General features: G+C 37.0%; 1 protein-coding gene across 4 annotated transcripts in view; it reads left to right on the forward strand.

Moving 5' to 3' along the window:
• ECPAS (Ecm29 proteasome adaptor and scaffold) overlaps positions 1–12927 on the forward strand; it is a 108416-nt gene that overhangs the window by 74880 nt on the left and 20609 nt on the right. For all 4 annotated transcript variants that reach the window (XM_080940053.1, XM_080940052.1, XM_080940051.1 and 1 more), the window contains 11 exons: positions 1467–1590; positions 3089–3234; positions 3636–3690; positions 4621–4735; positions 5291–5359; positions 6962–7079; positions 7449–7616; positions 9095–9174; positions 9709–9814; positions 10884–10931; positions 11719–11840. In XM_080940053.1, coding sequence (XP_080796179.1) covers positions 1467–1590; positions 3089–3234; positions 3636–3690; positions 4621–4735; positions 5291–5359; positions 6962–7079; positions 7449–7616; positions 9095–9174; positions 9709–9814; positions 10884–10931; positions 11719–11840 — 1151 coding nt within the window. The remainder of the gene's footprint in view (positions 1–1466; positions 1591–3088; positions 3235–3635; positions 3691–4620; positions 4736–5290; positions 5360–6961; positions 7080–7448; positions 7617–9094; positions 9175–9708; positions 9815–10883; positions 10932–11718; positions 11841–12927) is intronic.

A 12927-nucleotide genomic window follows, 5' to 3' on the forward strand; every position in this document is an offset into this window, starting at 1 on the left:
GGGAAGAGCAGCCAGTGTTTTTAACTGCTGAACGATCTCTCCTGCTCTCATTGTTGGATTCTTAACATGATTTTGATATCATTGTTTTATTAAAAGTTTGGAAATACAGAAATACTGAAAACCCAAAAACATGGCAGCAATACAGAAAGATTAAAGGATAAGGATGAATACAAAACAGCTGGACTAAACGTGCTAGACCGGGGCCAGACAGGCAAGCCCTGCTGTGAGCTTCATTATGCAAACATTCACATCTGTACAAAGACAGACTAACAGTACAGTAACTCCCCCATGAACTTCCTTTATTTAATTACTAATTTTCTATTTCCTCAGTACATAGTAAGCTTAGGTACTTTATCATTCTTAAATGTAGCTGTGTGTGTGTGTGTGTGTGTGTGTGTGTGTGTGTGTGTGTATACCAGTATGGTATAAACAATAGAAAACATGTAACTAACTGGTAGGTAAACAAATCAATTACTAAATTTCTGATAAAGATTCTCAATGTTAAAAAAGCGTTTCTCAGCTCTTAAAGGTCCCCAGAGAAGCTTCTGCCCAGAGATGCTGTAGAACTAAAACCTCCAGCCCTAGTTGTCTAGATCAAGACGCTTATGATTAGGAATCACTTGGTGCTCCATGAACACTGAAACACTAAGAACTGTGGCCTACTCTGTTCTGTGTGGTCGCTGTGCTCATGTCCCGCATGTGCTTCCCATTCTTTCTCCCATCCTTAGTTCTCTTACGCTGCAATGTACCACAGTAAACAGGGCACCAGGCAGATACACTTCCGTGTTGGGACAATGGTTCCTGCTTAGCAAACAGCATCAGAGTTTCTGAATTAAAATGTAAATAATAATGCAGAGAACTTCTGTATACTCTTAGATGTAGATACACCAACTTTATGCATTTTATATTTGCTTTATCGCTCTACTTTTTTTCAGAACCTTTTGAGAGTGACTTAGAGATACCATGGAAGAACATGATGAGTTTTTATAAAAATGTAGTGGCCGTTATTAAATGTGAAGTTGTTAGAGTTAGGCATACTAAATAGTAGAAGTGTTGTTTGAATGAACATTAATCTTTAGGGGTTGATGAGATGAATGAGGGTAGTTGTTGAGGCACAGAGCAATTAGATAGGATGAGAGGGACTGAACTAGAATATGCATTGGTGTCTCTGAGGCTTTACCTTTGCATTATCCCAACCCTTATATAAACCTATCAGGGTTCCAAAAATTAAAAACCACCATATAGCGATTCTGTGCTGAGGGTGAGAAGCCATCTCATGAAGGTAAGAAATAATCTTCAAGTCCTTCTTAGTTCTCTCCTTTCCTCCACCCTCTTTTGAATCACTGAGTTAGCTTCAGTGTGGCAAAGAAGGAAAGTGAAGCCTGCTAAGAAGTGGGGTATCAAGCAGCTCTTTTATAGAGATGAATATTTCTCTTATTCATGGGTTTCACTTTCCTTCATTGTAGGCCAAGCAGATTGAACTTCAGTTCACTATTGGTGAAGCCATTACCAGTGCTGCAATAGGAACTAATTCTGTGGCTGCCCGAGATGCCTGGCTGGTGACTGAAGAAGAATATATACCTCCTGCTGGTATCAAATGCTTACCTAAGTGATTTATTGTTGCTGAGTGGTTTTTTTCTCTAGTAGTTGCAAAAGTAATGTTTCCCCCAAATATTGATACATGCCTTACTAATTTGATCTGCCAAGAAATATTAAAGAAGATTGAACATAGCTGGGCATGGTGGTGCATGCCTTTATTCCTAGCATTCAGGAGGCAGAGGCAGGAGGAGGACGTCTGTGAATTCAAGGCCTGCCTGGTCCATGTAGAAAGTTCTAGTCAGAGCTTTGTAATGCGATCCTCGGGGTGGGGTGGGGGGTGGGAAGAAAGATTGAACATGAAAATTAGAACTTTCTCAGCTTCTTGTATCTAATTCTTTACTACATAATGAGACTTCTCTGTCCTCTGCTACTCCTGGAAGTACACTAGAATTTAGTTACTGCATCATGTGAGAGAACATGTATGTGGTTCTTGAGCATATGTTAACAGATGCTAAGATTTCAAACTAAGATGGTGTATGCTTAGCACTTGGGGAAGCTGAGGCCAGGAGGATTATAAGTTAGAGGATGCATGGGATACATAATGAGATAGAACCACTCTGGACAACAACACATTGAGACTTTATCTCAAAACAAAGCAAAACAAAACAGAAACCAACAAGAACAAAAGAGAAAAAACCCCAAGGTCAGTGTGAGCACTCAGCAAGTGCTGCCAAGCCTGATGGCCTGAGTTGCCCTGGACACACATGGTGTAGAAGCAACTTTGGCACAGAAGCACCTCCACACGTGTGCTCTCATTTATGTGCACATATGTATACATGTACACAAAAATGTGAATAAGCTTAATATTAACAATTAAAGAAAAAACAACAGAGCAAAACAAAACAAAAAAGTCCGAAGCACAGACTCATATTTATTTTGTTTGATTTAAATTTAGAATTGAAATATATTTTATTATTGAACCAGGATTTTTGTTTTTATTCTTTAAAGCTAAAAGAAAAAAATCAGAAAATATTTGTGTTTTATCTCTTTAGTTGAGAAAATAAATAGAAATATTTTCATGGTAACAGTGCTGCTGTGAATCGTATCCATGTTGAGAACAGTTACTGCTCTGAGCTCCGTAGTTATCATTCAGCACTGCATCAGTCCATCTATTATTTTCTTATCTGCCATAGACTTTTAGAGAAACAGGGAAACAGTTTCTCAGTAGTGTAAGTCGGATGACTTATGAGACTAGTTTCGCCCAGGCTTCTGTTTGAATAAATACATGGTAAAACAAGTCACCAACATTAGACGGAAACTTAGAAAGATTTAATTTAAAAAAATTGCTGAGATTGAAGAGACGAGAATAATTTTTTTATCTACTAAACTAGAGTTATTTGAATCATGTAGCTTATGTTAGCTTCTAGACATTCTTGTTCATTTGGATTTTAACATTGGGTTATTGTGTGATTGGTGATTTAAATATGATTTTTAAAAGAAAACTATATTTGGTTGTTTTAATTGTAATCTTTTTTTGCTTATTCCTCAGGTGCCAAAGTGAATGATGTTGTCCCATGGGTTTTAGATGTTATTTTAAACAAACACATTATCAGCCCCAACCCACATGTGAGACAAGCAGCCTGCATCTGGCTTCTTTCTCTTGTGAGAAAGCTGAGTACCCACATAGAAGTGAAGGTGAGTTTTATAATAAATATTGGATTTGTGATTAACTCTGTAAGGATCCCAAAGTATTTATGAGTTAAAAGCAGGAAGAAAGTATATGAAGGTTGGAAGCATTAAAAAGTAGCAGAAATTTTGAGATACTTACCATGTGAGGCACTGAAGGAGATGATCCAAATGTGAAGATGTAAAACCAGGGCTAAGAATGGGGAGACTCATTGGGACAGTGGTTAGACTTAGTGCCTAGACAGCCTGTGTGGGGTACAACGTAAGAAACTAAGGGCATCTGTGAAGCTGGCTGCACGGAAAGGGTCAGGACTTGTCCTAAGACTCTGTCCTCATGCATTACCAGTGAGATTCTTGTTTTCCTGAGAGTCAGGATCTCAGTGCACTGATGGCCTTGTTTTTTCTTTCAGACCCATCTTAAAGAAATTCAGAGTGCATTTGTTTCAGTCCTATCAGAAAACGATGGTAAGTTGTTGGTAAATATTTGATTTGTCACCTTCATTTTACTTGTATTTTAAATTTTAAGAGTGTGAATAAATGAATTATAACAAAAACTCTGAGTCATGTGACTAAAACAAAACTAGCCACATGCCTTTGATCCCAGCATGCAGGAGGTAAAAGACAGGAGGATCGTGAGTTCTAGACTATCCTGAGTTAATATATAGTAAGGCTCTGTCTCTACTGTAGAACTTCAATAAAATTAAAAATTGATTTTTTTTTTTAGTATTAAAGGTAATTGTATTAAGGTGAAAGCCAATGTTAACTACCACAGTACTAACTTCCCACTAAAGTTCTAAAGTACAGGAAATAGACATTCTTTTTTTTAAAATTAATTTATTTATTATATACACTGTAGCTGTCTTCAGACACACCAGAAGAGGGCATCAGATCTCATTACAGATGGTTGTGAGCCACCATGTGGTTGCTGGGATTTGAACTCAGGACCTCTGGAAGAGCAGTCAGTGCTCTTAACCGATGAACCATCTCTCCAGCCCCGACATTCTTTCTTATATATAAATTAGAACATTTTTAAAATAGAGCTGAGGCCTTAACATGAGTGTTAAAGTTTTTCTACTTTGGATTACTTTTCCTCTTTGATTAAAGCCAGGAGAAAGTGAATATGTTAGAAATTTAAACACATGGACTAGTATTGCCTCTATTTTTCTAAAGTTGGATATGGATGTCTTAAAATCCTAGGACAGTATGTTATGTCTAATATGAACAGTGTATGTTGATACTCTGGTACTGTGGTTTTTATAGTGACACTGTAGTCCATTGGCATTCTGTAGTCATTCTCATCTTTATTTATCGATGATGTCTTTTCCACTAACTTGATTTAGAAAAGTGAGTGCTTCTACTTTTTAGAATAGTATAATTTGATCTACCCTTTTTTAGAACTCAGCCAAGATGTCGCCTCTAAGGGGCTTGGGTTGGTGTATGAGCTGGGCAATGAACAAGATCAACAGGAACTGGTCTCCACACTTGTAGAAACACTTATGACTGGCAAAAGGTACAGTGAATTTAAAATTTCAGCTACGAATACTTTGGACACTAAGAATATGATATGAAAGAAGGATAATTCCACCTTCTACTTATTAAGCCATTGTATATCAGTGATTGTAAGTGGTTTATTTATCCCAGGGTATACTGTTCACTTCAGAAAATTTCAAACTTGAACGGTCTTATGACAAAGCATTGGATTAGAAAAACATTTTAATTCCTTTGGCTGAAAACCGTTAAGGTGTGATATGAAGAAACTTGAGTGTCATTCATAGTCTGATGTGGTTGAGTACATGGAGGGAGATTGGTTTTGTAATTGCTTGCTGGGTTCTGTTACCTCCTTGAGTAAAGGGTAGGTTTATGTATGACACATTGGCTGTAATTAATCCATGAAAAATTTTGTTTATATTTGATTTTAGAAAATTTGCAGTCTGGTACAGAAGAATAGTTTTATATCTTTTATAAACTAGACAGATTTTTTCAGCTTGCAAATGGATTGTATCCAATTGTTTATTGTTGGTATGGAAAATTTGCAGCTAATTAAATTTTTACTGATTTGTTTTAGAGTCAAACATGAAGTTTCTGGAGAGACAGTGGTATTTCAAGGGGGTGGCCTTGGCAAAACGCCTGATGGGTAAGTGTGCAATCTTAACACATTGATCAACTAAGGGAGAATAGGAATGTTGTTTGTTAATGGATAAATAAAAACATCATGGAAAAAACCCTACTGTCTTAGATTGGGTTTTCTTGGACTCTGAGATAAAGATTTGTATGCTGGAAGTTTATTGGAGAATACCCTTAGGATTGTCATTGGGAGCAGCGAGCAAGAAGACTGCTGATGGCAGAGGGACACTGGATTCCTTAGGAGCTTCAAGCTAGGATGGTGTGGCCCTTTGGGGCTGACCACTTTGAGCCACAGAGCCTGGCCTTTTGGCCTACTTCTTAGGCCTTTCTGCCTGTTCAGTGAATAATCATTTGTGGCAGGCTGCTTTGTGGGAGGCCATGACCTCAGAGTCTAAAGTTCTCAGAGACTGATTGCTTCAGGGAAGCTGAGTCCTGAGTAGACATCTTGCAGCATAGAACTGCATTAAATTCATCTAATTTTTTTTTCCGGGAATACTTTCTGTGTTTGATTATTCTGCTAGTTCTATATTTCAAATTTACCTTGCTGTTGTCACTCTTTCACTATTACTTTAGTGTGGTGTGGTCGTACTGTCATTTCTTCCTTTAAGAATTGTCAGATAGCGTGTGCCACTTGCTCTGTCTTCCTGTGACATTTGGAACAAAAGAACCTTGCAGGTGGTTTATCTGTCCTGTGCTATTCTATTACTGTTTTTTACAGTCAAGGTTCTTTTTATTTGCTTGTTTTTCTAAATTCTTTCTGAACCTTTTCTTTGTTTTCTACTTCCTCCTCGTGTTGTTGTTGTTTTTTTTTTTTGGGGGGTGGACAGGGTCTTATCTTTGTTGTTCTTGAACTAGTTGGCTCAGTTGAATCCTCTGGTACAACTACAGACATCCAAACCACTTCCTTGTGAATTAAAAAAACTGCTAATTTTTCATAAAATGATATAGTATATATAGAGGAAATTTAACATAGAGATATTTTCTAATCACTCATGGTTATGCGAGATTGCATACAACATGATGAACTTTCAAGGTATCCCCAGAGCCACCAAGAGCTTCACTTCAGTGGACCATGCAGGCACATTTTAGGTATTGTGTTTGTAACTCTCAGTATGGTTTACAGTTGGAGGCTGTAAGGTCCGTCCTGGAAGGGAAGGAATGGAAGTAGATGTCTGCATGGTTCCAGGGGCTCCACCTCCTCATCTCTTAGCAACATAGAAAAAGAGATTGACAGGAATTGAAACTGGACTATACCATCTCAAAGCTCATTTCTTAGTAACCTCCTTCCTCCACACAACAAAGATCCACCTCTTACAGATCCTGCAACCTTCCAAATCAGTAGTATGAGCTGGGAGACAGTATTCCAACACTTGAGCCTATGGGCAGTATTCACAGTTCATGTGCAACAGGTATTTACCAGCAGAAAGACCAGGGAGCTATTGATAATTGACATATATGACTTTTTATATTCTTCTCAACCTAGTTTTCAGTATCCTCAGTGATGATTGTGGTATTAGCAACTGAGGGAAATGTAACTTAAAAGAGCCCCTGTAATATTGGTGCTGAATATTTTATTGTGTTTTTTTGTTTTTTTTGTTTTTTTTTTCCTAAGTCAGGGCCTTTCTACTTACAAGGAGCTTTGCTCTCTGGCAAGTGATCTCAGTCAGCCAGATCTGGTGTATAAATTTATGAATCTGGCGAATCATCATGCAATGTGGAACTCCAGGAAGGTAAGTTGTTACTTTATTTCATTTTTTTCTTCAATTTTTGCCGGAGAACAAACTCAAAGTGTCATGTATATATGACAAGTGCTCTACTACTGAACTGTATGCCCCCAGCTCGCACTGAGTTTTAATTTCTTTACTTCAAAACCAGACTTGTTACATTAGCCATGTAGTGCCAGTTCATGTATAATTATTGTTGAAAATCTGTGTCTGAGAGCCAGATTACCACATTAGCCATTATTTGGTAAAGATGGAACATTAAGTAATGTTCTATTTAGATGTACATTTGAGAAAGAATATTTAAAGCCTTTTGTATTGAATAAGTTATCATTTTACTATGGCAGTCATGTATAAATTGGTCTTTATTATTTTTAGGGTGCTGCTTTTGGCTTTAATGTAATTGCTACCAGGGCTGGAGAACAACTGGCTCCTTTTCTGCCTCAACTAGTTCCTCGACTTTATCGTTACCAGTTTGATCCCAACCTTGGAATTCGACAGGCTATGACAAGCATTTGGAATGCGTTGGTCACTGACAAATCAATGGCAAGTATCTGTGAACCTGTGTTCTAGGAGAACACTGTGGCTTGCCTGTGGCACCACATGGGATTTAAACCGTTGTATATTTATTTTCTTTCAGTGTTCACCAGTTGGATAGATAGTTAAAAGAACAATAGTATCTTCACACAAGTGAGAGTATTAAATGTTTACAGAGATCACTGATGCCATGGAGAATGGGCCACAGCCTATGCTTAAAGAGTTAGTTGGAAAAGAGAGACAAAAGAAATAGATACTTTCCTTGGTTCTGTGATCTGGCTGTTTATCACATTCAACCCTCCTTTCAGATAGGAAGGTTTCTCAGGAACTGCCTCTGAGTACTCTTGCCCTCCTACCTTTGTTCTTACTGACTCCTGGGCGTATAAATATTCCATTCATTGTAATGGTGTCACTCAGTTCTCTACTCCATCCATATTTGCAGCTCTCAGTTCCTGCTCATGTCCTCACTCCACTGTTATCTGCTTGTACCACCTTTCCTTTGTTCTCACTGTTGATGTATTTGTCCAAGCTAGAAAACTTGGTGTCACCTTCCTTTTTCGTCTGTGTCTTGTAATGACCCCAATCTCACATCAAATTTAGCAGCAGTTTCTGTTGACTCTGCTTTTATCAAGTACTCGTTGAATCTGCTCCTGTCCCTGATTCTTCCCGATGAGAAAATCATCATCCTCATCCTTTTCTTCTTTGTCCCATGTTTAATTGTCTACATAGCAGCAAAAGTGGTTTCTAAAATTACAAATTGGATTTTGGTTAAAATTCTTAAATGAATTTTTGTAGTTCACATTTCCCCCCAGTACTGGAGTTTGTACCCAGGCTCTGAAATGTGTTAGGCAAGTGTTCTTCTACCACAGATATTATTTCCCTTTAAAAATAGCTTAGGTTACAGGGTGCACAACTGCTTTTAGCTTGCAGTCTACAGTTCCAGCTGAATCTACCATTAATCTGTTATCACCAAAGCTTATCAAACTCACTTCCCTTCTGAATCATTAAATAAGACTTATTTCTTACCACTGAAGTTTAGTGTAATAGAGCAATGCAGTAGAGAATTGTCGGCTATGATTTACCTTAAGAGGGTGTTGTGTGGGAACATTCATGAGAGTCAGTTGGCCAAAGTCTCGAGTGGTGCCCACCCTAAATCTCCATGGACAGAACATTGGACATGGAGGCGGGCTGCAGAGGTATTGGATGTCTGCCCAGGAACAGAACTGAGACTAATAAACCTGTGTGGTAGGATGAGTCACAATGGGCTTTGTGTTGTATAAAGCCCAAGTGATTAGATTTTATTCTCATGTACTCTGGAAAAGAATCATCTATCTTTACATTTTCAAGTTACTGCAAAATGGTGAGAGATTTGCAGATGTAGAGGCCTAGGGTCACTTTAATAAAGAAAATGATTAGTGTTGTGAGAAGGTAAATAATTGGACTGTTGGGTTTTACATTTCTTTTCATTTTCCTTTTGCTTTTATTAGGTGGATAAGTATTTGAAGGAAATTCTTCAAGATTTGATTAAAAACCTTACTAGCAACATGTGGCGTGTTCGAGAATCCAGGTATCACTTGGAAACCTTGATTAGCCAGATAGAATTGGAAAATTCCCCTTCAAATTTCTAAGAATTTTTAAAAAAATATAATTAAAAATTAAGTTAAAAACCATCATATTTTTACTTGAGTTCTTTAACTATTAAACTCTACTCGATTTATTCTGCTTAATTTATACAAGTAAAAAGTCAAAACTTTGTGGATCATTTGTTAAATTGGTAGACATCATTGTATAATATCATGGCTTTATATTGTAAAATGTATTTGTATCTGCAGTTTGTACACATTCAATGCTTGTTCTGTGCTTGGTGGTATGCCAAGCATTGAGAGCACATAGGTGAGTTACGAGTGATGTATTGGTCTATCATTTAAAGACATTGAATTGATAATATTTGCGGTAATACTAGAATAATCATGATTGTCTTAGGGTAAGAGGTTAGGACTAGAAATACAGGTGGGCGTCTGTTATTGTTCAGTATGACTGTTTGATAGGAAAATATTGGACTTGTTTGATCATATATTTGAAATCAAGTTTTTATTTTCAGCTGTTTAGCTCTGAATGATTTATTGAGAGGAAGACCTTTAGATGACGTCATTGACAAACTTCCAGAAATGTGGGAAACACTATTTAGAGTACAGGATGATATTAAGGTATAAAAGAAATAAATCTACATTTATACTTATATATGTTTTAACTGGAATCATTAAAATATACTATAGCATTTTAAAATGTGTTTCAAAATTCCCTAGCTAGACATTTTAGGAAACTGTTTCATCTCTAAACTTTAGCTTTGATGTATATGTAAAGTTAAAAGTTTGTATATTTTTATTTAGGTCTAAACTGAACTTACTTAAAGTGGTAGTTACAGCCTGCCCTTTTCTGTAGAAAGGAACAAATCCCCATTTTGAAGTAATTCATAATTACTAAAGTTTCAAGTTTAGGCATTCATTTCCAAATACTGTGATTAATGCAAAAATATCTTGGTTTTTTTTTTTTTAGGGTACTTCACTTGATATTACTATAAGAGTATTTAGGGTGATTATTTAGAAAGAAAAATTGTTTGTCTTAGCTATTTTGGAGGTTGTTATTTTATCATAGATGAACTCTGTTGTTTGGTCCTATGACCAAGGCAGTCTATCAGGTCAGAGTCTGAGGTGAAGAAAACATTTACTTGAGGTAAAGAGCAAAGAGAAGGAGGAAGAATCTCAGGCTTTATAATCTCCTTCAGAGACTTTCTCTCAGTGATCTAGACTTTCTTCCCCATCACTAAGATTCCAGTAGTGCCTTTCACATGACCCAGCTGTTAGTGTGTAAACCTTTTGAGATAATGAAGATCCAACTAAAGGCTCTAAAGCTGGACTATCTAAATTTGAAGCTATTGTGACAGTCTTAAAGTTGGTTAGACTACTAGGCTTGTCTTTCTTGTTGCTTATTTATTCATTAGGATATTTGAATTCTTTTATAATCTTCACATTATGTATTTACTTTTATAGTACATTTTAATTTTTGACTGTTATAATTAATAGCTGTGTTTTTACATAGTTAAAAATAGATCAGATATATATGTTCTCTAATGGGCAAAGAGTCTCACAGAACAACATATATTTAAACCTGTTATTGAAAGTGATGTTTTGTTATTTCATATTAGGACCTAAGTGAGAGTGGATAAGCATGAGTGCTGTCTGGTTTGTATAATGGCAGCTCTTTTTCATTTTTTAGGAGTCTGTACGGAAGGCAGCAGAACTAGCTCTGAAAACACTGAGCAAGGTGAGAATACTCCTCCCCGTGGTTCACCATGGACCCGGCAGTGCTGTTATTGTCATATGAAGTAGTGTTTCCTTATAATTGGCTTCTTGTGTAGTTTACCACTCTCTACAGTGAATAAGAAAGTGGTCTCGGTATACAAAGTTTAGTGTGTGTGTGTAGTGTATCTTGAACACCTTTTACTTTGGTTCTTTAAATGGTGAGCACCTGCAGGACTCCATATGAGATGTGCGTTTGCTTTGATCATGAAGAACACATGACTCACTTAACATCTTTCCCAAATCAGAGGTTGGCAAGCTTTAAAACTAAATAATCTGCCCCTTGGATTTAATTTTGTAATTTACACTCTAATTGCTTAAGCCTTATTATTGATCACATTACCAAGTAGTAAAAGTATGTTTTAAATCCTGGTACCTTTCATGTCTAGGTTTGTGTTCTTTACCAGAATATTGGGCTGCAAACTGTAGTTGTGAAAATGGATATATACGCAAAGCACTTGTTTCTTAAACACTTTTCATCATATTTTTAGCTCCTTTGTTTCTCACTATTCAAATTAATAGCTAAAAATTAAAGAATAGACTATAGTATTCGGTTTTCTGCTTAGATACAGCAGTCCTCTAGGACTGAGTACTGGTCATCCCTCTATCTCCCTACAGCCCCCACAGTGGCTTAGAAAGTAGACTCAGTTTTTATTCCTGATAGTGACATTGAAACAAAAATCACTTTGTCAGAGAATGCTTTAATGGTTGTGAGGTCAGCTTCACTAATGTCCCTGTTCTTTGTATGTGAGGTTTGTGTGAAAATGTGTGACCCTGCCAAAGGAGCAGCTGGCCAGAGAACCATTGCTGTCCTCCTGCCCTGCCTTCTGGACAAAGGAATAATGAGTCCTGTGACGGAAGTCCGAGCCCTCAGGTGTGCTTTGGTTGAAGTGAATGTACTGGAATTATTTACTTTCTAGCCAGTCTGTAGAAAATGTGTTTTCTTGAATATTAGATTTCTAAAAATATGAAAAATGGGCCGAGGAGAATCCATTGAGCATTTGTAGAAAGATGTGGGCCAGAGTATTTTATAATCATATTTCACAGGGACCTGGACTAACATTCTGAGTTGCATATTATTCTGTTGGCATTGGCCCCTTTCTTTAACAAGCACACTTCCTCCTATGCCACATGTCTTCAGGGGCTTGCAAACCAACTGTCCTTGGTAAACTAACCTGGATGGTGATGGTTAGTGGCTTCTAAATCTACTAGCTAAAAGGCAAATTTGGAGCATAATGGTTCAGACTTACCACACTTGAGCCCAGTCATAACTCTAATAGGGTAAAATGACAAAAGAGGATATGCATCCTGATGTGGTGGGATAGGATATATTCAACATTGCTTAAGAAAGAGCCTTGCATGGTTTCAGAGGCAGAGTCTACTTATATTTGCTGCCTAGTACTTCAGCCTGGCCTCAAACTAATGGCATTACTGGCATAAGCCAAAATTTTAAAATAATTGAACCATTACCTGTTGTAGTTTACAGTTATATATAAAAGATATGTTAAATAACACAATTGGAATAGAATCAGTGAGGTTAAGTGAGAAAACAAGAGAAAGATTGGGACTGTTAAAGTTTCAAGAATCAAGCTGGGTGTGATGGCATATACCTTTAATTCCATTACTTGTACGTAAAAGTCCATTAGAGTTCAAAACCAGCCTGGTCTAGATAGCAGGTTCCAGGTTAGCTGATACTTTATAGAGTGAAACCTTGTCTAGAAAAATGAAAAGGAAGGAAAGAAAGAAAGAAAGGAAGGAAGGAAAGAAAGAAAGAAAGAAAGAAAGAAAGAAAGAAAGAAAGAAAGAAAGAAAGAAAGAAAGGAAGGAAGGAAGGAAGAAAGAAAGGAAGAAAGATAGTTTGAAGAGGGTTTGGATAGACTTTGAACTCTGACTTTGGATTCCAAAACTATCGTTTTTTTTTCACTCCTCAACGTGTTATGTGTGCTTGCTTAAAAATATTT

This window comes from Micromys minutus (assembly GCF_963924665.1).
Source record: "Micromys minutus genome assembly, chromosome: 28".
Classification (NCBI taxonomy): Eukaryota; Metazoa; Chordata; class Mammalia; order Rodentia; family Muridae; genus Micromys; species Micromys minutus.